The sequence below is a fragment of the Gymnoscopelus microlampas genome, assembly GCF_963454915.1.
Source record: "Gymnoscopelus microlampas genome assembly, chromosome: 14".
Classification (NCBI taxonomy): domain Eukaryota; kingdom Metazoa; phylum Chordata; class Actinopteri; order Myctophiformes; family Myctophidae; genus Gymnoscopelus; species Gymnoscopelus microlampas.
The window spans coordinates 33075225-33100164 of NC_139951.1; the positions used below are offsets into that span (position 1 = coordinate 33075225).

At 41.7% G+C, this 24940-nt stretch overlaps 2 protein-coding genes across 3 annotated transcripts in view; one reads left to right on the forward strand and one right to left on the reverse strand.

Annotated features, from left to right (window-relative positions):
- The window catches only part of hs3st3l (heparan sulfate (glucosamine) 3-O-sulfotransferase 3-like), an 11965-nt gene extending 11690 nt beyond the window's left edge, over nucleotides 1–275 (forward strand). For both annotated transcript variants that reach the window (XM_084079186.1, XM_084079187.1), the window contains exon 3: nucleotides 1–275. This exon is cut by the window's left edge and continues 1145 nt beyond it. The gene's annotated coding sequence lies outside the window, so the exon portion shown is untranslated.
- A 5348-nt stretch (nucleotides 276–5623) lies between these two features.
- Nucleotides 5624–14666, reverse strand: gsg1l2b (gsg1-like 2b; the record flags this gene model as incomplete). The annotated part of the gene is made up of 5 exons (XM_084079188.1): nucleotides 5624–5924; nucleotides 6156–6267; nucleotides 9884–10036; nucleotides 12508–12555; nucleotides 14357–14666. The coding sequence occupies 5 exons, from the start codon at nucleotides 14664–14666 to the stop codon at nucleotides 5624–5626; spliced, it is 924 nt and encodes a 307-aa protein (XP_083935314.1).
- Between the last annotated feature and the right edge of the window lie 10274 nt (nucleotides 14667–24940).

Consider the following 24940-nt stretch of genomic DNA (forward strand, 5'->3'; position numbering starts at 1 on the left):
GTCGGATGAATCTTTTATGTGGAGAGCAGCAGAGAGGGCAGAGTCGCAAATCTTTGTATGAGCTCAGATTTGACTGAGTGGTTTTGTATTCTTGAATAATGAATGTGGATAAGTGGATGTCGAGGAGCTGGGGGGGGATCACTTGCCCTCCTAGCGCTGGTGCCCACTGGCACAGATCTATGAGTGGCTTAGGTTAGCATCCCATGGCGACACCATTCTACCCTGGATAAAGAGGACCACTGGAAGAGAGCCAAAACAAGAATAGGTCAAATCGATGTGTGTGTTGGTCAAATTCATCAACGGCCATTTATTCTGACTTGATGTATACAGCTTTGGAGGTCTACTATTGTGACAGGGCCTGCTTGCAGTGATCTTGATTTTCAGTTTGCATGTATTTGCACTAGTTTGAAAGCATAAAACATTAAAACTATTTTTAAGCTATTTAATATTGTCTGAGTTCCTTATTGTTGTCCTGAAAACTCACATTGAAGCCTGCAGGTTTTCGATCAGTTGTGAGAAGTGGTAAGCATTCACATCCTTGCATCACAGCAAGTACATCACAGTGGGAAGCAGATGCTACAAGTGATGTCTGCAATCAGTGGCAGGTCTCAATCAAGGTCATCATCACATCACATCTCTGCCCAGGTGGGAGTATTATAGTCCAGTGGAACAGCCAAAAATCATCGGAATCCGTACACCTTCTGATAAGAAAATGAAACATTGCACAGTATGCACACTTATACTGACCATGAAGAACATTTTTACGATTGGATAGGGCATCTGTCCACTGGTAGGTGGTAGGTGCTATACATAGTTTAATAGGGGACACCCATAGCTATAAGGAGGCCGGAGTGGTCTGGCCATTTTCCCCTCACCACCATGGTTTTGTGGTTTCAGTTTCCCTCCAGAGGGAGTGTATACATATGGTAATGCATTATACCTAATCTCTCAAGACAGATTTTCAATTTGCAATAAAAATCTGTCAGTAGGCATTGCTGTTTAGTTGAAAAGGAGCTCTCCTATGGGGCCCTTGAGCAGGAAGCAAGCAAATTAGTATAAAGGGGCAAATTTGTTTTTATCAAATGGATTCAGATTGCATTATAGTTGAAGAGCGCTCTCTGACTACGGCCTTGCGGGTGCACTTTAAAGGATATGGGTGAGTCCATCTCACATTGGTCATAAGATATTTTGAGGACTACAGGCTGTATTTGCTGTGCACTTTCATGCTCCTTGTAGTCTGAACCCTACTGATGGTGACCCGACCCATGGCCTTTCTTCAAGTGCCAGTCTATTAGGCTTCCACTTGCACACAAGAGATCTCAAAATCTAATTGTTAGAGAGCCATGAAACTTTTCATGTTTCAAGTTCACAGACTGGAACCATTCATGTTTAAGAACAATTGGTATTAAATTGTCAAGTGGGCTTCTGTGTCCCAGTATGCATCTATTTCAACATATTAAGAGGGGTAGATGTTGTGGTCAAATAATGTATGGTCATATCACTGCCTCTGGCATAGTATGATGTCAGCACCCCCATGTGGACAACCAAAGAAACTGCAGAGAGAACCACATTAGCCCTAGCGTCCCTATTCTGGGCATGTCATCATAGGTAAACAAACATTCTGCAAAAATAGGCGAACATTCTGTGAAAATAGCAGACCTACAAGCTTACAACTTGTAACAGGTTGTGAGCTTATAAATCTGCTATTTTCTGCCAATACATTTGTTGAAGAGGGGACGAAATGTAGACCCCGGGCCCTGGGGGACACCAGTCAACAAAATATTTAGGATTTAAGTGGTTAAATGTACATTTTCTTCCCTAAGAAAGACATAGTATATTCATAATTTATTTCGTTAGTAAACATAATCTCCCAAGACAGATTTACATGAAAATGTAAACGTTTTTAACTGATGGATTCCCGGATTGGTAATTGTAAGGCAGTAGCCTTTTTATGTCAGCAGGTGTCGCTGTTGCCAAGCTCCCTCACCTATGGTGTCAGCAAGCATCACCTTTTTGTCCCTCACTGGACACCATAGTTCAGTTGACTAGGCAGCTGAGGGCGCCATGTTTGTCAATGTTTTCTTTCTGTTGGAAAGGTGAGTACTGTTTTATGACTGTCTGAACAATCTGTAAGATAATTGAGTTACAAACGCCCATCCAGTGATTTTGTTGCCATACAATGTTAAGCTTCTTAACTAACATTGTATATATGACATTATGGATAAAGACACAACAGTCCATGTTCCAGTTGTCAAGTGAACATAAAACTTTACTAGAATACAATTTTACTTTACATATCACTTAAAATTGAGCAAATAAGGACACAAATATACACCATACATTTTCAAATGCACTTCTAGATCATGAAATAACTATCTTGGTCTCTATTATAATTTTGGAATGCAATGCTCTCATACAGTATACGTCTTCACTGACTACCCTACTTTAAAGGAGTACGCTGGTCTGCAAATTCGTCAAAATGTATAATAGTCAAATACAAAAAGTTGTGACATTTCCAGGCAGAGGTGATTGGATGAACAGATGGAGGATGTGACTTTAATTGTGAGGATAGAGAATCTGCCAGTAGCAGACTGTTGGTGCAGCTCTGGGAATTGTTTGGTGTCAGCAGGCTACTTAATAGTGGTGCTGCCACGAATAGAACATTTTGGAATCAATACTTGACAACTTGGGAGGCCATAAATGTAACTGGTCCCCTGATTTGGGAGGGTACCTACAGTACGTTCCCTCAGCCCTGTTACCTCAACCTCAACCTAACCATAATAACCCTGATCCCAATCCTAAACTGAGGGAACATACTGTAGGGCTGATGAACATAGGGCCGACCCCCCCTGACCAAGTTCAACTTGTAGCTATTTTCGGTACGCGACAATGCCACACCACAAAGTATAACAGGGCTTTAGGACCCAAAGCACTTAAGAGTTTTGCATCCCCAAGAAAACCTAGAACAGGAATAACACCTGTGACATGGCAGCCCATCATCTGCCGAGGATATGCCGACATTCCTACACAAGCGACTATGTACTGTAGTTGACAACATACACAGTAGATATAACATTATGCGAATAACTGCCAAACTGCATTGTGTTTTCATTTTGACCAGGATTATAGGGACTACAGTATGTTGGCTATGTTTTGGCAATGATGGGATGATGTAATTGGAACCAAAAGTGAAAAAATAAAATAAACTGTCAGAATCCATGTACAATTACTGAACTAAGTGCCCACGGTATCCTTTTCCTGTTTCTATCATGTAAAAGCTACTTACTGTAGAAAGCTTCAAAGGGCGTGTATTCCTCCACACACACAGCATAAGGGTATAAAGTCACATTGATGATCACATGTTTTTTTGCACAGACAGCTAAATGGATCCCCTAGAGTGTTATTAGTCGAAGAAGGAGCATTCCCCTCAATTAAAATGTTGTGAGCTCAGAGCATTCTGTTTGATCAGAAACTTGGAACTTTAATCAAAGGAAAACAGCATGGTCATCCCCACCCATGTATCCTAATCTTTTACATTCTCTGTTCCTTTGTGGAAGCAAAAACTGGCAACAACAGATTTATACTGTATGCACTGTAAGAGGTCTATGAAGATGCTTGGTATATTGAGAAAGATCTGTCCACTTGTTCATCCCTTGTCTCATTTAACTCTTTATTATAGCATAATTTCCCCCCATATTAATGACTGTAATATTGTTTGGGCTGCTACATATCCATCATATCTAACTAGACCAGCTCAGTGGCCTTGTGGTTAGAGTGTCCGTCCTGAGACTCGGAGGTCATGGTTCGATCCCCGGCCGGGTCATACCAAAGACTCTGCAAAATGGGACCCAGTGCCTCCCTGCTCGGCACTCAGCATCAAGGGTTGGATTGGGGGCAAGTCCCTGCGACATACTAGCGTCATGTACAGGGGGTGTACTTATACATCAAGCTGCCTCACGCTACAGAAACAGGAGATAAGGCTTACTGTAACTAAATTACTGATCGTTCAAAAGAGGTTTTTGAGAATGATTTCTCAGTCAAATAGACATGAGCCATCAATCCTGTTTATGTTAAAATTTAAAAAATGCAAACAAGACATTCCCTATTCTTTTTATATATGTTTTCCTTTTACTTATGACATTCACTCCTACCCCACAAGGCAAAAAGATGATTTTAATTTACCCATTTGTAGTACTTCAAAACATAAAACTTAATCAAATGTAGAGGCCCTCAGTTGGGGAGCTCTCCAGACGCATCACTTAAGTCATCACTATCCTTGCCAATATTTAAGAAACATCTAAAAAAGTATCTAATTTCTTCCTCAATGTAGTCCATATGATTTAGTTCTGTTGTGTAATTTGTACTAATTCGTTTTTCTGTCTTTTTCTTCTTTATTGCACTGCTGGTCCCCTTGTAAACTTGTATTACTTCGTATTGTTCTTATTGCACTTTTAATGTATGCCATTTAATGACCTCTTTCCATTAAGGAAAGGATTACAAATAAGCCTGCTGGCTTCTTCCTTTTCTTGCACAATAACTTATTTTAATATGTACTGTTAACATTATATGTTACAATTTGCTAATAAACTAAACTAATCTCCAAAGATAGCAATCTGACCACCTACTTTACAGGGTTAGGATATCAATGTGACTACACAACTAAAATAATGGATATACTCAATGAGGTGGATGTTGATCTATGGTATTGCAAGCAGTCACCGACACTATTTGGTTTACAAATTGGGTGGCAGTGCTTAATGTCTGTTATACACCCAGTAAGGGAGCATTATATTGGTCAATACATAGAGGTATTTGCTCTCTTGAACACTGAAACGCAAAGCCTCTTTTTTTATGCTATGCTGCTAAAATGAACCATTTTCAAAGGCAAACTGGGAGGCTTCATACATTTTCACACACAAACCTGTATAGGCATGCACACACACACACACACACACACACACACACACACACACACACACACACACACACACACACACACACACACACACACACACACACACACACACACACACACACACACACACACACACACACACACACACACACACACACACACACACACACACACACACACACACTCTCACACAAATGTTAGCATCATTACACTGTACATTTTCTTTGAATCCTTAGATCTTTACAATACAAAACAGGTAGTTACGCAAGAGACTTGAGTCATTAGAGTGTGCAACCTTTCGTAGGTGAAGTTTAGAGCATTTGGAACTGAGGTGGATGGGAGTACACAAAGACAGGCCCTCTACTGTTAGACCTGGCGTGCATGGCCTCTCTGCGGCAGACTATGGAGCTGACTCTGAGTCAGTGTGTTGGATTCCTCTATGCTGTGCTCTGTTGACTCTTAGCTAAGGGAAGCGATGGGAATCTGGTTTCCTCCTCAGTATTTGTCCTTAATAAAATAAAAAACAACAACAACACCGGGTTAAGGACAGCCAACGATCAGAAGTCCGAGCTCGAACCCCCCTCGGCAGCGCTCATCTCCATAATGATCAGGAAGAGGTACAAGGTGAGGCCTGCTGACAAGAAGGCTTGGGTCACAGCTTAGTGCTCGGCGATCAAAATACACGGTTGTCTGTCCACGGCCCCATTCTTAACAGTACTCCTCTCCCTGGGTGTCAGGCAGGTCATTGAGGTCCAGGAAGACAGAGGCGTTGGAGAGCTTGCGGCTGCTGGAGGACAGGTCCAGCAGCTCCTCTGCGGTGCTGGGGACGGAGCTGATGTACATGTCCCACACCTGCTCTGGGGAGTCGAGCTCAAGCAGCTTCTGCTTAATCTTTAGGTTCTTCTCCATGTTCCGGCGCTTGTGCTTGAACTCCAGGATGGTCTTTGTGTAGCGGTTGATGGTGGTGACCGAGGATGCCATGCAGGCTGTAAAGGAACACCACGCCAAACTGAAGGAGAGAGGCAAGTTATTGTTTTGACACCCCTTGTGATAGCAGCAACAGAAACGTTTATTTATAATATAGTACCAAAAGACAGCTTAGAGCTTGTAAAGTTGTGTATATTGCAATTGTATGATCAAGTTATAATTGTATTTATTCATTCATAATTTCTAAAAGGATAGTAAAATGAATCAACAATTATTATTCCAGATTGGAGAAACACAGTGTGTTCTTACTTACATGTATGACCAGCTGTAGTCCCATGTCTGAGGCTTCCAGTCCTCTGGGCCCAGATGGACTGTCAGCTGAAAGGCTGTAGTGTACATCATATGGGCCACCATACCTAGCAAGCCTGACAGACAGAGAGGCAACACTGATTTACTGATACAGATAATGCATCCATAACTCTCATCAGACACTGAAATCCTCACAATATGAAACAGAAACATAAGAAAAACAGAACTCAGTGCACCTCCCTGCTTTCACCACTTGGTGGCAATATAATGTTATCAGTGAACCAAACTCTGCTGTAAAGTACTCACCTGTATTATTATTGTTTTTTATGATATGACATGTCTCGCTGTTTGTTAATTTGACCAAGGTAAATGAGTGGGGAAAAGTCATCAGGTTTGTCCAGATGCTGATATGAAAGTTTCATAAGCCAAGGGACCTGCATCCACCAACCCACACCCAATGGCAAACTAACATACTGTACACACGTGTGCACTTAGATGAAAGACCTGTGAGCCAAGCCTTATGTAATTAACTTTAAATTGCCTTCTTTGTGTGTGTAATATGCTATACAAAGTAAACTTGCATTTCCTTGCCTTGAGGACAATCAATTCTAATTGTCCTCAAGGCCATTTGGAACATGTTTGTGTGCGCTGAGGTTTGTATGCATGTTGAGAATGAATCAGACTCAATGTCAGCTGTCTGAGAGACACCCCTTGATACAAAACCCTTCCTAACATCGCTGAATCGTGTCCAGACATCCTTATCGACAAGCACGCATCAGCTAGCCAGACCAAGGCTGCATGGATTTATGTGTCCTATACCCTGGACATTGTGGACAAGAACAGCACTGCTGTCAATCAGCTTCAGGTGAGAAAAGGCAAAGACTTTGCTGAGTGAAAACGTCTCTAGTTCTCTAGTGCAATAATAATTCAACCCTGGACATTGTGGACAAGAACAGCACTGCTGTCAATCAGCTTCAGGTGAGAAAAGGCAAAGACTTTGCCGAGTGAAAACGTCTATAGTGCTCTAGTGCAGCAATAATTCAATACTAGATTAAGTGGAAGGATACCGCCACTGTTGGCTCCATCGACGTAATACATCATTACAAAAAAAATGCGGTCAAATGAGAAAACAGAAAACAATCATTTATAATGGGTAAAGTGATTCATATTGTACTGCATTAAAGCAGGCATACTTCCATGTCACCCGATACCATTATCAGCTTCACTCCATTTATTTGCAATTGTGAAACTTTGTTGGGGGGGGGGGGGGGGGACTTTGCTCTTTGGTCTGTATTAGGATCATCCCATATTGCCATTACTCTGTGTTGATTGTATATCCATTTATATACAGTACATGCAACCATAATTGTTTGCATGTGCACTAACCTGGGAGTGTTGCAACCTTAAGTTCTGCTCTCTTATTCTCTCAGTCTCTATTTATCTGTCTTTCCTGCTATCAATCATCATTACACTGTTGTCCCCTTTTTTTTTAGATTATCTTTCTCTCTGTCCAACTTTCTAAGAATACCACAGTCTCCTATAGCTCTTGTCAGGTTCACTCTCCTCTCATTCATCTTTATTCATCTTTGTGTGTCAGTGTTCTTTTTTTAATGGTTTAGTTAGTTACATGTTAGAATTTGACATCTGAAGCAAGGGATCTCTTCACATTGGACTTTTCATCACATGTAGCGTATAATGAACCAGGAGTATGCTCTAATCCCCGAAAATCTCTAGAACAGCAGCAGCGTCATGAAACACCTAAATTCCCAATCTCCCATCCCTAACAACACAATTCTTTCCCCCTAAGATATTATCACTTAATGTTATGCAAATCAGAGGCAGCTTTGTGTTTGCACATGTAGAACAAATCCTTTTTCGCCAAGCTTAGCCATGTTCTGCCATGCGTAAACTATATGAACGCCCCATTCACAGAAACGTCACGTTGCTGCATATAAAATCAATAAATGTGTGGTTTGGGCAAATCACATTAGGAGAGGTCAAATGGCCTTATTTTTTAAGAACAGAACTACCTGAACAAAACTGACTTTTATCACAATTGTATCTATTGCCTATCTAAAACAATCTTTAATCTATTCTCTCTCTTACTCATGCTTTCCAGCCCAACTGGCAAAGAAATATTCATGTGCTAGGCGTTTCAACAATATCTCACTTAAATAAGTGAGATATTTGGTAGAATCTGGTTCCAATTTTAATTGGACTAACATTATAATGTAGCTCTAAGCATGAATTCAATAAGGAAGATCTCTCTCTCACACTTTCATCTTTATTGCTGGGGATGCTTCACTAACATCCTGTCATTCACAGCTTGAAGTGTGAGCACTTCTAGCCGATCTGCAGTCAGCCAATCTTGGCTCCGCCTTTAAATATCACTGCCTCTGACCCTGTCATTCTGTTTTCAACAAGCAACGACCAACCCACCTCCATCACTAATTCCACCTTGTCTCAATTGTCTAGAGTTGAGAAGGAAGGAGGTTCATCTGCACTGCCACCGCCAGCGTCTAGACTCCGGGGATATGTTAGCGGATTCTAATCGTCTAAATGTTTTCTCTTTTATTCAATAAAACTTTTCATTTGTAACAACTTGATCTCTCCTTTATTGAATTAGTATTTGCACCCAACATGTTTGCACCCAACATGTTTGCCCAAATGAAAATGGCCATGCCAGTCTACGGTGGAGAATACACAAACTTGCATTGCACTGTACAACAAAACCATCTTTGACATACCGCCTTCTTCAGATTCAAAATCACATCGTCTTGTTGTGTTTGAAAACATTACAAACATCAGTTACAGTACATTTGTCCACTTGCAGCACAATGAGTCAGTGAAGGGTTGGGGAAATTGCTGCTTTTATGGAGATAGTAAATGTAATTACCCACAAAGGCAGTTTATGCTCTACAAAGATATTGGGTTGAAGCCAAAGCCCCCCCCTCCCGCCCCAACACACACACACACACACACACACACACACACACACACACACACACACACACACACACACACACACACACACACACACACACACACACACACACACACACACACACACACACACACACACACACACACACACACACACACACACACACACCCACCTACCTACTAATACCCTCATACTACATCTTAATATTTCTCCTCTTTGTAGTTCTCTGTGATGAATAGCTTTAATACATTTTGCGTGACTCTCTCTTCTACTGTTCCTTCAGAGCTCATTACAATGGGATGTACTCCCCTCTATAATTCTTTCCAACCATTAGAAACAAACATTTTATGGGCAGGATAAAGCCATGGTGATAACACAACATGCTGGGCCAATTTAGGAGTTTAGTACCTTCTTAAAAAGCAATATTTAAAATTCCATGGGCTTTGTAATATTTTGCCAGACTAGATTAGATAATGTGAGGAAAATAAATAATAAACATTTATATATATTTTTTTATTTTCACACACCAGATTAGAGAGGTCACTGTGATTAACTCGACAAAAGGGGGACACCCCAAACCTGCTACCAAAGTTGTTGGGTGGGCTGTAAGACCGGTAGCATGGAAAATAGAGCACTGACAAAAAATAATCTTGTTGGTTATGACAGGGAACTCAGTCCAAAAGGCATGGCATGGAACACAACATTGTGAACAGATTAAGACACCAGAACTGTCCTCCGTCCCATTGCAAACTCATGTTTCATTGTGGAGAGCGACGGCGGCTGTATACCTGAGAGGACAGTGAAAATGGCAGCGAAGGCGTTGAGCTTCAGTCCATTGATGACATTGCCAAAGTGACACACTTCAATAGACATGAGGATGCCCCCAGTGCCCAACAGGAGAATGTACAGGCACTCCGCCACGATGCACAGCCAAAGCACTCCTGTAGAGATCAAACGGCAACAATGAAGAAATAGGAGCGAGGCACACAAAAGCATCGTTGTTTTTTTTTGTATGTGTGTTTGTAGGGGGGGGGGGGGGGTGATGTAGGGCACATGGTTACTTAAACCGTATGGACTATATAGTTGACCGGGGTCCCTCAGGGCTCTATACTTAGTCCCCTCCCTTTCCCCAAAAGTAGCCAATCTACAAGCTCACAACGTGACACAGGCCCCAGAATAGCGACGCGAAGGTTCATACGGTTAAGTAAACGATAGCAGAGGAAACATGGACACAGTGTGGGGGAAGGGGGATTGAGAGAAAAAATATGGGCGAGTCGGACGGTTGGGGTGAGTGCGTGGCGGGGGGGGGGGGGGTTTGTTATGGGCGGGAGTGACAAGGATAGAAAAGGAGGAGGCTGAGGGGGTGAGCTGAGGAGGATTGGACCAGTGACCCACTCACCCATATCATTAACCTTCACTGTCAGGGAAAGGATACATTATCTGCTAGAGACATATTACTGGCCAGGCTTAGCTCTGCACATCACCCTGCTGGTATGACAGGCGAGGCAACGGGCCTGAAATACTGTATATAAAAACCCAATTTACACAAATTGCATACTGTATACACCCTTTCCCTGGGGCGGGTAGCTTTTATGTACTTAATTTATCACGGTTGACTAATGTAAAACGTCTGTTAGTCAAAACGAACTATTCATTATACATCATTATACATTCCATAGGAAAATAAAGAACAAAACCTGTTCTAAACTGGATTAATATAAAAATAATCCTTTCAGAAAGTTTTACAATTAAAATAAGACATTATTAATGTAATGCATAGACTTAAACGTCCTTACATTTCCCAAGTATTGATTATATTATTTTCCTCTAATAACAAATGTTACACCTGTATATCAGCATATAGGAAATAACTATGTTTTTTTGTTTGTCATTTTGCTGCAGTGTCGTACATATGGGTGCATCGCATAGATTTTCATCATCAGTCGACATATACACCTGTATATCTGCATATCGTATCAGAAAATGCTGCAATCTATTCACATCCCTTTCACATAACATCTCCTCAAGTAGAGAGACACTGACTGCGGACTAGAGCTCTCAATTGAATAACCCATAATCACGTCATTCACCACCGCGAATGAGGTTGAGTGACAATACATCCACCTGTTGTTGTGTCAGTGATACAATAGATCTCATTTCATTCCAGTGCAAGCGCCTGGCCCTTACAAAAGACTGAAAGGAAGTCTTTTGTGTGACGACTGAATCAGACATGGAGAGAGCATGAGGATAAGGGAGAGACGGTGTGCCACTGCCACTGACAACAGGAGGAGCACTGCAATTAGAGGGTGTCTCACACAAGCCTCCCCTCCCACACACGATGGACATGAGACCATTGGATAAATTGATTTTTTTTTCTTTTTAATCGACTGCCCCTTTGCTTGATTGATTAAGTGATTGTGTGATTGACGATCCAATTTTATGTGACATATACTTGCCCGTGTCAAGCATATTGGCTGCTGTCGAGATACCAAATAGAATGTGATTTAATAAGCCTGTATACAACCATGACTTGCAGTATATGAGATGATATATCTTCCTCGTGGGCAGGTAATACATTGCTTGGGGATGGAGCAATTGGATGCTTTCAGATGTGTCACTATAGCCTTCAACACAACACCGAACAACCCATGTAGTGTGATCTTCGGTGTACAGTATATAGGCCTAATGGTGACACATTTCAGCCTCCCATCATTAATACTGAGGTTTAATGGAAGGTGTAAGACACTGTGATGCCTTTGAAAATTGTTTGAATTTGATATCCTTGCCATTCATATGTATGCATATTATACAGCCTTCTTGTGGTGCATATACAAGAAGGGTAGTATGCAAAGGCTTAAGGTGGCATACAATGATGCCCTGAGGATTCTACTTAATGTCCCTAGATGGCATAGTGCCAGTCACTTATTTGTGACTTGTGGTATCCACACTTGTGAGGCTCTCTTAAGACACTCCATGTACGGTTTCATGTCCCGCATGGATGAGTCCCGGAACAGTATTATTGAGGATATAGTCAATCCTGGGAAGAGCTGCCTCCGGTACTCGTCTAGGCTGCGGAAACACTGGAGAGCCATGCCTCTAGTATGTATGATTTTATGTCTTCGTATGCTATTGTTGTTTATTATGTATTGTTTTTATTATTTTATTGTATGATGTTTTTATATGTATGCTCTATGGACCCCCTGTGTGTCTGGAATAAAGTTTGAATTGAACTGAATTGAATAGGTATACTCTGGTTGTATTGCCTGATGCTGAGGAATGAGTGATGATGAGAAACCTGCGCTGAAACGTCTGTGGTGCCTGTCTCAGAAGCATGAGGATGGGGTGGCATGGGATCACACATGTACTATGTTAATGCAATAACACAACGTTGCTGTTTGTTACCCAGGCTTACCTCTTTCATTTTCAGGTGCAACATACAGGAAACTTCTGCAGTGTTCACCTGAAAGAGATTGCACATTTTGTCAAACTGCACACTCTTTCAATTGACACCGTGTGTGGCATCACTTAATACTGCAATATACTTGTCTCAGTGGTACAGTATGTGATCTGCAGTATGTTCCATCAATTTCCGGTGTGAGAGGCATAGCCCATTGCATGCACTCTCACCCCATGGTATACAGCTTAAATGTGCTTAAATGTGTATTATTTTTCACAATTTCATCAATTTATGCAACACTTGCCTCAGGCCTCCCCAACATCTCTAAACATCCTGCCTTAAATCCGGTGTGCAACAGTTTTATCTGGTCAATATCATGTTGGATAGCCTATCACTGGTAACGGTATTCTTACGATCAGATTTGAGCATTCTAGTGACAAACAGCAGATATGTTCAGGGGACCATGCATGCATGTCTCAGCTGGCTTATGTGGAATCCCTAAATATTCCAATGGCTTCACATTCATATGGAGTAACAAGTCCCAGCCCTACCCACTTTTTTTGGGTCAAATAATAATAAGTGCTCTCGATGAATTGAATACACCACAATGGAAACAAGCCCTTAGGGCTTTTTGTGTTATCCTTTTAGAACCATTGTATAATCGTACCACTGTATTCAATATTTAAAAAAAAACAGTAGGCTACAAAACTAAAAGTGCTTCATCATTGCATCAGACAAAAAAAGGCATATAATGATATTACGCAAAAAACAAAACAAGCCATGTTCATGTTAACTTAAAAAGGACAAACTTAACATTCTGAATGACAAAAAGGATGCCAAAACCAGAGAAGAAGCATGTATATGTGGGGCGCCTCTCCTCTCGAGCAGTTTTGGTTCCCAAGTCAAAGTGCTCAGTCAAAGTTCCATCAGCACCAGGTGCGTCGTAACCAGTGGTGTAAAGTAACTAAGTACATTTACTCAAATACTGTACTTAACTAGAATTTTGAGGTATTTTTACTTTACTGGGGTATTTCCAATTTTCAGTACTTTTACTCCACTACATCTCAGAGGCAAATATTGTACTTTTACTACACTACAAAATCTACAAAGTAACTAGTAGGCTAACTAAGTTTTCAAATAATTGATTATTATTACAAAACATACATCAACCACATTCAGCCCTATATTGGCTACATTTCGACCATTTGAAAATAGCAGATCTACAAGCTCCCAATGTGTTGCATCGTGAAGAGTTGTAGATCTGCTATTTTCAAAACATTTTTTATACATTTTACACATTTGAAAACTAGTGAAAACGGGACATTCTGCATAATGAGTACTTTCTAGTTTTGGTACTTTAAGTACATTTTGTACAATTCTAATTTTGAATTCCCGACTTTTACTTGTAACAGAGTATTTCTACATTGCAGTATTGATACTTTTACTTAAGTAAAACATGCGAATACTTTTTCCACCACTGTCCAATAGCAGCTACTGTAGCTTCACATTCATATGGATTAACAAGTCCCAGCCCTAGTGCTCATTGTTTTTTGGGTCAAGATAAGAGCAGTGGGCTATAAAACAAAAACTGCTTCATCATCGCATCGGTCAAAACAAGGCATACAATGATAAATTACGCACACAAAAACATTTTTAAAAGTGTAAAAACTGAAGAGACAAACAAGAAAAGCTATGTTCATGTTAACTTAAAAGGACAAACCCTTAAAATTCTGAATGACAAAAAGGACGCCAAAACCAGAGAAGACGCGCGTATGTCGCGCCTCTGGCTGTTTAGGTTCCCACCATTACGCGCTCAAAGTTCCCTCATCAGCACCAGGTGCGTCGTAACAACAAACAAACTCACCGCTCATGTTGACGTTCTGCTCGCAGGAGAACCAGATCCCGGTGTGAAACTTCCTCATCAGGTACTTGTCCTCGCCCGTCTCCACGATGTACTGGACCAGCCGCGTGTTGTTGACGTTGGAGCTGTTGTACCTGATGCAGTAGGTCTTCCTGGGGCCGCTGTTGCTGGACGGCCCCGTGCAGAACGGCTTCGCCACTTTCCGCGTGCCCTCGCACCAGTGGCTGGTGGTCAGCGCGGACACGGCGAGGAACAGGGCGAGGAAGTTCAAGGTAAGAGCCATGGAAGCTCTCCGTCGCCGGTCGATCCCCATGATAACTGCGAGCCAAAGAAAAAAGTGGCAGCACCACCACCACCACGCTAAATCCTAAACCGTGGGTGAAGTTGGTTTAAAGGTTGGATATTCTTCTCACCCAGTTGGATATTCGAATTTATTTTTAGGGACCGTCAATAAATTACAGATGGCATTTTTTGTGAAATGCAATATCTCCCAGACAAAAGCACAGAGACAGACCAAAATATATCATAATGTTCTTTACCCATGCCGACACGATGCACACCCTTTATTTTGCCCATTTTCTTTCAAAAAATATATTTTTTAATGAATTTGTGAAATCTAATAAATTCAATAAGACTGTGGCAGCCTTCTTGGCGACCTCTCCTCAAATCCTCATTATCCCGGGCTTTCCATGCATGTATCCGCGCCTAATTACCTCGGCGCATCCTCTGGCTGCTGCTACCGTGCGTTCCTAAGATATTTATGCTCCTATGTGCTGCTGGGTCTCTCATTTTGTAGGCTGGTTTCCCAAACAGTGGGTCGGGACCCATTTGTGGGTCGCAAAATGATTCTTGTGGGTCGCGAGTAAATGTCCCCTTATTTTTTGTTTCCTACGTTTTGTTTTTTATTATTAGTATTTCAAAAGACTTTCAAAAAACGTTTTTCAAAATAATTCCCCAAAAACTACTTTTAAGAAGTAGTTGAAGAGGCTTAAATTGTCCACTTGTGACTTGTGACTTGTGACTTGTGTAAGCATGTGACTTACTCATTTGCTCACTTTAGTATTTCCGAAAAAATCACACAGCTTGGTGAGGAAGTGGCACCAAACAAGTGTACTCCTGCAGTGCATGTGAGACGCCACCTTCTGGCCACCACAAGAACCTAAGAAGGTCAGCATCTTCTGGTGGGACCTGTCCTTAAAGGAGGAGTTCACCCAAAAAATGACTTATTTTATATCAATTGCACACCCCATGAAGCCTTGAATTCATGGATTTATTTTTGTTTTTGTCGCATTCCTAAGCCAACAATTTGATGACCATGTGTATTTCCGGTAGGAGACACAAATAATCTACTTTGTGTCTCCTACCGGATACACTAGTCGGTAGGAGACGGGAATCAAATTAGCTTAGGAATGCAACAAAAACAAATCCATGAATTCAAGGCTTCATGGGGTGGGCAATTGATAGAAAATAAGTCATTTTTTGGATGAACTACTCCTTTAACCTGGTGGAACATACAGTAGCTTCCACATCAGCCATGATAGCCACCTGTTCTTGGCGTAACCTTGTTAGGACCCCAATCAGACTGCTTGTCATGTCTGGCCCCTGCAGTAGTTCTTCGCTAAGCGCTTTTCCCTGATACGCGAAGCACCACAGTCGAATACCACCCGTATTTTGTGTTTTTTGGGGTGATATACGTGGTGATGTGGGATAAACCACACTTTTCCATCATAGCGGCTTAACTCTTCATCTGGGACTTTCACAGCGTAGCCCTTGTTTACAGTTACAGTTTACAGTTTAGGCAATAGCAGACGCTCTTAATCCAGAGCGACTTACAGTAAGCAAGAACACAGATACTACATCATTTTGATCATATCTTCCATGAATCTGACATAGTCTTCTTGGAATGACTGATCCCTCTTAAGCTTTTTCTTTATGTTAAGCACCCGCTGTTCTGCTAAAGCTCTGTTGTTGGGCATTTTAATATCAGTATTCTTCAATGGTAAGCAATAGAATAGTGGCCATTCTCAAGTTTTGTTGATTGAAAACAAATAAACAACTTATCCATAATCCATAAACAACTTATCTTCCTTAGACATTTCCAGCTGCTCTCCTTGAGCAGTCTCAGGAAAATCATACTTAAATGGTTGAGTCCACAATTCTTCCAGTCTAGTGACAGAGATCCGATTGATCAGGATCTGTGGATATCCAGTCTTTGGACCATGCAGTGGTCCATTTATGGTCCATCCCAAAGCTGTGCGTACTGCATAAGGTCCATCCTTAACACTGCGGATTACCTCCTCTGGTTCCAAAGCCTTTGCAACATCAGTCCCAATCAAGAGACCTATGTCTGCCTCAATTGATGGGATTTGCACATCACGTAGATGAGGCCACTTATCCACATCTTCCTGGGTTGGGATATTCTCCTTATTCACAGGGAAAGCCTGTTGTGTAAACACATCAGTGAGTTCCATGTAGTCATCTCCATCTAGATTACTCACTTCCAGATCTGTTACAGCATTGCAGGAGATTGTCTTTTGTTCTCCCATAGTGGTGAGAAGGATGTTCACCTTAATTCCTTGCAGATTGAGGTCATTCATGAGCTTGTTAGTGCAGGAATGCGTAGCAAGTCAGCACTTTGTTGCCTATCTTCACTTTGACTTGCACAGGAACAATAGCGAGAATACTATCAGTGCACTTGGCCCCAATTATTTAGGTTTTATTACCATTTTTACTAATTCACATTATTAATTATGAATATCAATATGAAATGTTAACATGTACATTGATTACATTTGCATACACATTGATTACTGTACCTATTTTATTGTTTGTGCTGTTGTGCTGTTTATTTGTTGTGTTTTGTCAAAAAAAACAGACCTTTGTTGTCACTGCTTGATGTGATGAATCAATATGAAATGTTATCTCTGTGGTTTGGCCTCCACAGTAGTGAAAATAGCAGATCTACAAGCTCGCTGTTGTGAGCTTGTAGTTCGGCTATTTTCACTAGTTTGGGTCCCGGGGAGACGTCAGATTTCTCTTTTGGGTCTTGAGCTAAAAGGTGTGGGAACCACTGAGCTAGGCCGACCCCCCCCCTCTCTCTCTCTCTTTCAGACCCTCTTCTTTTTGTCTCTCTCTCTTCCTGAGTAGCTAGAGGTTGCCCCTTAACTCTACATCATCATGGAGGGAGTTCAGGTTGTTTACATTTACTGTTGACAAAGAACATTAATTGGGTTTCATTCACAAATGAAGTTAATTAGGCTAGCTAGTGCCCTTATCTGTAGCCTTTTGGGTGTTGTTCTACATAGGCCACTATATAGGCCAAGAGTTCAATCTTAATGTGAAGCTTAATGTGACTACACTTCCCAGTGCGTAATCCAGTCTTCCTTCTGCCTCTCCCCTCACATATTTTGTGTCTAGTGTTATCAGTAAGAAAACTGTGTGTGTGTGTGTGTGTGTGTGTGTGTGTGTGTGTGTGTGTGTGTGTGTGTGTGTGTGTGTGTGTGTGTGTGTGTGTGTGTGTGTGCGTGTGCGTGTGTGCGTGTGTGTGTGTGTGTGTGAGGATATTGGCTCACGTTTATCTCCATCATTAATTTCCTCTGACTGTCACATGCTTTGGGTATGCTTCTGTGTGTGCACATGCCTGTGTGGGAGAGATGGGAGAGAGAAACTATACTGTGTGTGTGCGTGCGTGCGTGCGTGCGTGCGTGCGTGCGTGCGTGCGTACGTATGTCAAAGGATTGGAAACGTTGGACCCGTGAGACCAAAGCCATCATTCTTTCCCCTAACCTCCTCGCTTCTTCTGACCCCCCCCCCCCCACACACACACACACACACACACATACAGCTACACCGCATTTGAGGACTGTAATCTGTGATTCTTTATCCCTGCCAGCAGTGCAGTCATTCCACTTTCGACTCTTTTAAGCCTAATTTACACTCCATAGTGTGGCTGTCAAAAATAGCTGATTTTTCAACTGTCTGACCGTGACACTCAGCTAAAATAACTGATTTTCTACAGAAAAATGTTGAGGCGGTGGCACAACGAAGTATAATTGAGCTATTACATGTAAGTGACAAATTAATCATAGGGCTGGGTGATACAGTTACAGTATGGACAAAATCTAAAATCACAATATTGTTGACCATATAAGTCAATATCGATATTGTGATAATGTTGAGGGGCTGACTATTGGTGTTTTCAGAACATATTTACAAGATGAGATCTTTGATAAATAATCATCAGTAATGCCTACATAATAACTATAAGTGGGTAAATGCAAACAGTAGAACAACTCGAAAAGTCAACCAGGAATAGACAGCACTCATGCCATATCGCAATATTACGATATCCCAAATAACACGACATCTAGTACTCATGAATCATGATATCGATATAACATTGCACACCGTTAATATCACTTGTGTAGCGTTGCTCTTTTTGAAAGATTTTCATAATCCCTTTTTGTTTGTCAAAATTCGTTCACAACACAAAAATGCACTATTTACAATGGATGAATGTCTGTTGTGTGAAATTACCAATACAATGAATTTGGTTTTTCATAAGAAAGGAGGTTTATTTTCATATGTGCAATAGCAGTATAAAGTAAAAGGATTCACACACCGTAAGCTATAGGCTACCCAGCAGCATGGTAAACAGAATAAATAAAATGCACACTAGGCTTACATGAAAAATATACTTAAACTTAAATAACATTTTAGCAAATAGTTGCCTGACTTAATAATGAAAAAAAAAAGAAATAATTAATAAATAAAATACTGATAGTATCAATAGATTACAACTCTTATTATCGATTAAAGGTTTTATGGTTTAGTCATTAACATTGTTACACTGATGTATGCAATGGGCCTGGCTGCCCTCAATCATGCATTTGCAACATTCAGTTTCACACTCATATACTGCAACGGAGAGAACACAAAGATCCTTGGATGGGATTGGGGAGATCAGGGTGGGTGGCGTGCACACTGTATAGTTTGCTCCCACAGGGCAGAGGAGCTAATCAATATCTATGTGGGCTGCTTGCAGTGGACACTGTGTCCGTACGGCTCTGATGCACGCTTTGAAGCTATACTTTCCCCTGGCCAGTTACCCAGCACCGTGCAGGTGTTATCCAGGCACACGCTGTGCTTCCAGCTGGGCAGCTGATGTCAGTCTCTGGCTGGTAGAGACAAAGGTAAAGAGATCTCTGTTACTCACACTCCATCACTGTCATAATAAAGTGGATCAATACATATCCCCCCCTGTAAGTGTGGAATGGATGTTGTTCGACTCACTTGGAGTGCCATTTAATATCCTGCTGGGAATGCAGGAACTGCAGCTTGACTGTACTGATTTCTGTCTGAGGCAAAGAAGAAATGCCAAGGACAGTCTGGGCTGTAGATCTACATAACAACTGATGACCTTGATGGGGCTGATGGTGGATCTCTGATCTTGCCTGATGCATTTATGAATGTATGAGGTCATACAATAACAGAGGCAGAGAGATGGGAAATCTTAGGCATTTGTCTTTTTGCAAGAGAGAGAGAGGCGCAACAACAGACACAAGTTCATGTTAAGAATGATGCATATCGGATAACGGTTTTAAAATGTTTTTTTTTTTGTTGTTGTTGGGTTTTGCTCCCCCCCCCCCCCCCCATCCCAAGATGATGGTCATCATCTTGGGATTTAGACATCAGGCATGACACAGGAGAAGGAGGTTCAGCAACACTTGGGTCAATGCAAGTTTCTTTAATAAAAAAGGGCAGGGCTTTTGATCTGATGAAGATCGCTTCAGGTGGGTGGTCTCAGAACTGATTTCAGGTGTTCTGCGCCAACAAGATCTTGTGACTAGCCGAACTAGCTTCATTCAGCAGTGAAGCGAGTGAAAAGCAGCGATAGTTTGGAAGAGACATGAGCCAACTTCCACGACGTGCAAACACCTCTGAAATCTCTCTTTAGTGACCATTCATAAACCCAACCTATCACAGCGCGGTGTGATATCCAGGTATTAAAACCATCAGTTGATGGTGACTTGCAACAAAGACCCTCGGGTTAGATTTGAAACTGAGCCAGCTGCGGGAAGGACTATAGCCTTATTTATGTGGATTATGCATTCTTACCTGGTGAGCCCCTCTCAATGTCTAATTTGAAGAAAAGCACATTAGGTTGATTTGACATTTGAAAATAACAGAGAGTTCATTAAGTTGATTGCATTTTACATTCATTATTCACTTATCTTCAACACCGTTATGGGAAATGGGAATCATGGAATAAACCTCCGCTATAAATTTACCAGGGACTGCCTAGGGTTTTCGTTTGATTAAAATACCCTTCCACAGATGGTGAAATATTATTACTAAACAAGACGCATGGAAAAATTATGTTAATTTGTGGCAGCATGTGATTTACTTCTTGAAGACTCTCTGTCCTCCTCCTGTCACTCCCGCCCGCATCATTCCCTCCTTCCTTTCATCAAAATGTACTGTCTGCCTCTTTGTTTCTTCTAGGAGCATTAGGGTCACACATCCCAAGGAAACAAGCCACCGACATCACACTCACCAAGGCCGTGAGGTGGAACCTCCAGGGGAACAGGAAGAGAAACAGCTGGAGGAGGGAGGTCCTGGCAGACACTCAAAGGGCTTAAGTCCAGTAAGTTGAGTTTTTGTTTGTCTCTTTCTCACTCTGCCTGTTCTGTCCACTCTGCCTGTTTTGTCCACTCTGCCTGTTCTGTCCACTCTGCCTGTTCTGTCCACACGCACGCGCGCACGCACGTGTGTGTGTTCAATACAGCGCAGAAGCTTTAATTACAAAACGGTCTCATCAGTTGTGGCAGCAACAACCCACATTTTTTTACGATTTTTAAGCCGTTTATTAGCATTTTTACTGTGGGATCTGTAGTGACAGTTGCAGTCCCAAGTCTAAGTCTGCACATAGTTTGGGTGCGCACAGTAAACTATCACTCTAAAGCATGCACACATAATTGTGCATGTGCCACACCACACCATTACCACCTCTCCCCTACCTTCTCTGCCAAGGGCAGAAACTGGGGGAGCACTGTATGGCACGCCTCATCACATCTGGAACTCCTTCCCCTCGGGGACAATGTGTTGGCCGACCCTTCCTATTGCAGTCGTCCTCTCATCATTATCATCATCACCCCCACAGTCTCTCATCGTCTGTCTCATGGCTCCTCCATGTTTCTCTCCAGTGATTATGACCACTCACACCTCATGCTGGCTGATTATGGCATTTATGAGCTCCCCTGTAATGACTCAGACACCTCTAATGCACCTCATTTGCTGAAATGGACAACAATTTTCAAGGTTGGGAAAATGTGTCGTTTCGGCTTGTTGGTAGAGTTTATGTGTATGAGCACTAGAGCATGGGGTTGAGTGTTACTTGCTTTAATTTATGACTCTGTGTGTGTGTGTGTGTGTGTGTGTGTGTGTGTGCGTGCATGCGTGCGTGCGTGCGTGTGTGTGTGTGTGTGTATTGGGGATGCATGTCCAATCTGGTACATAATTTGGCTATTTTGTCATAAGGGTTAAGGTTAGACGTGTATCTGTTAGGGTTAGATTGGTTGAAGTTAGGTTAGGGGATATTAAATGAATGAATGAATGAAGTTAATGCAATATCCCGAAATGTTTGCAAACCGATGTGTGTGCGACGCTGTGCGTGTGTGTACCTGCACATGTGCACGTGTGTACTGTATCTGTTTGAAGTGCATCTGTGTGAATCTGACAGATGTGTATGCATCGCAAAAATTGTGGCATCAATATACAGTACAGGCAATTTCTCAGTTTGCCATTGCAGGAAAGTCAGACCCCCCCCCCCATAAACACACCTGAGGAAGAAACTCACCTCTCTTAAATGTGATTTACGGATGACAATGATATCCAGAGTGCATCACTGACTCGTTAACAACTCCATTAATGGAGATGCTTGATGTTCTCTTCCTCTCGGCCAGGCTGGAGGAGTCATTACTGCTTCTAGTTCTGCCCCATTTCAGCCCTATGGCGCACTAGTGTAGCACATACCATTAATCAATCTGTAAACATGCTATATTTACTGATCTTACAAGGCCTAAGAGGCCAAACAGGAGATGTACAGTATGCAGAGAATAACACTTGTATAATTGGGTCTATAGGCCTTAGATGGCTCACCCATATTGTGAGCAGAATTTTATGTGGCATGAAGTAATACCCTCCAGCTACAAATTACCCTGTTACCCAGATATTGGAATAACGAAGGGAAAAAAAGGCATGGTTGGACTGCATTAGATTAGGTTTCTATAATAATCCATACCACTTGATTGAAAAAAGGTAAGCATGAGGTAATATGCAATTTTTTCCCACTGTTGCAGAAATATCCGGCAGCTCTGTGGCCCAGTTTTCAAAGAGTTGGTTTTCGTGGATGGGATGAATCTAATCTCTCTCCTCTGTTGTTTTGTTTTAGGGAGGTTAAAGAGAGTCTCAGGTGGTGGGGCACATTCTGCAATTACACAGCAGATAGGGGTGGTAACAGGAATGCAAGGACAGTCATAGGGCTGCGAGGGAAAGGCTGGTGTAGAGGAGAGATCAGAACAATGATGATGTGCAGCGGGCAGAGATTAAGCCTCAGGGACTCTATACTGGGGACGAATATACAGCTACAGAATATGACAGTGTGAGGCTATGAGAGGAGAGAAGTGGGACCCAGTTAAGATGTTGTGGCCCCTTATGACAGACTGTAGCTTCTCTTTAGAAGACTTAATGGCTGGTTTCCTAATGACGGTTGTTGGCTTGTGGTATTTTATTGCCTTTAGGAATATGCTAATGTGAAGAATGCAGATAAGCCAGAGTCATACGTCAAGCAATGTATGTTACTAGAGAAGTACAAATTTGAGATTTCAGAGGATGGTGCTCGATGTTTGATGATTGAGATCAGAGGCGCCCAAACCTTTTGACATTGACACTTAACAGCCAAGGGTGGAAATGTCAAACGTCAATGTGGTGTGTTCAGACCTAAGAAAAAAGACAATAAAATAAAATAAAATATATTTGCTATATTACTTCAGAGGAAACAGAATTCTGTGGAGGGCCATATTTGATCAATAGGGTCATTTAAATGTATAAATCATACAACATGCATTGAAGAGCTCTTTCAAATTGCCCAGTTTCCAGTTTCCAATTCCAATGGCAACTGAGAAAAAAAATATACAAAATTTACTGGATGAATCCTGTGCTGTGTAGTAATATAATTCGTGTTTCATAGATGGATCATCTTATGCATCTTGTGCATTGACAGGTTCAATATATTTCATAGCTTTATTGTCCATGAGATACATTTGGTTGTTGTCATGTGGCAGATGAGGTATTGGCCAATATGGCTGCCGCGGAGGGTCAATAAGCTTTTAGTTGTGCTTCAGTTAGACCCATACTGAGATGTATGACCAAGCGGTTTGGGAACTGCTGTATTCAATCTTCTCGTTCTAATTCAATTATACTGGCCCTGCTGCCATTCCCTTTGGGGATATGGAAGTTGTTGAAAATAATGAATGTTTTAAGTTGATTGGAATTGAAAATAATGTTATTCCCTTTGAATATGGGCCACTTTACTTCTTTGTGTGATTGTTTTGCTGAGATCCAATTGGTTTCAAAGGAGTTGGGGCAAAGTTGACATGCAGGCATTCAGCAGACGTCTTACCCAGAGCGACTTATAAAATGTAGGATCAGACATAATGGCATGAACCCCAGTCAACAAACAACAGGGTAAATGGTCATGTTAAAGACAGGGTGCCGTGATTTTCAGTGCCCCCCCCCCCCCCCCTAAAACATAATCATCCGGTATTATGGTTATATTAGGAGGAAGATTTTTTCCAAAAAAGTGTACAGAAAGTGTTAAAATTATGTTTTTATGTGGACACACCTCCAGTTCATTAAGTATACCTGGTTCTCATCTTAGCACCTCCTCCACCACCTTAGCGGGTTGGGTTCCGTGGCGGGGCGGGGCAGGTCATGAAAAAACCCGACCCGCACATCACTATCATAGACACATGAAAAACAGAAAAAGTGCAAAACCATGGCACCACCTCTTTAAGTATACAATGCAAAGGAAAAAAGTGAAGTACTACAAAGTAACTAGGAAACCAGATAAACATCAAACCTACCCACCCCACACAATAGTGGTGGGTGGGGGGTTCATGCACCACAGGGAGCTGGAGAAAATAGCTATAATATCAATATGATATCTAATAAAATACAGTAATTTTGTTTGAATATGATGGAATATGATTAAGGATTACTGTGACTATGGTAAGCTCACATTTCATATCACACACACACACCATACAGTAAGAACTCCTGTAAGTTATTAAAAGTAAAAAAAATGTTTTTATTCATTTTTAATGCATGGCCAGGGACCACCTGCAATACCTCCGCCAGTGGACCGCAAACCTATTCCCCAAACCTATTCGGCCCGGTCAAAGCCGGCGACCTCGGAACGGTTGGCACCAGCTATTTCTGGCCACCAAAACCTACTCGGCCCACTCAAGTCGACTAGGTTTTGGGTCGACCGTTCTGGTTACCATCTAAACGCCATGCTATCTAAAT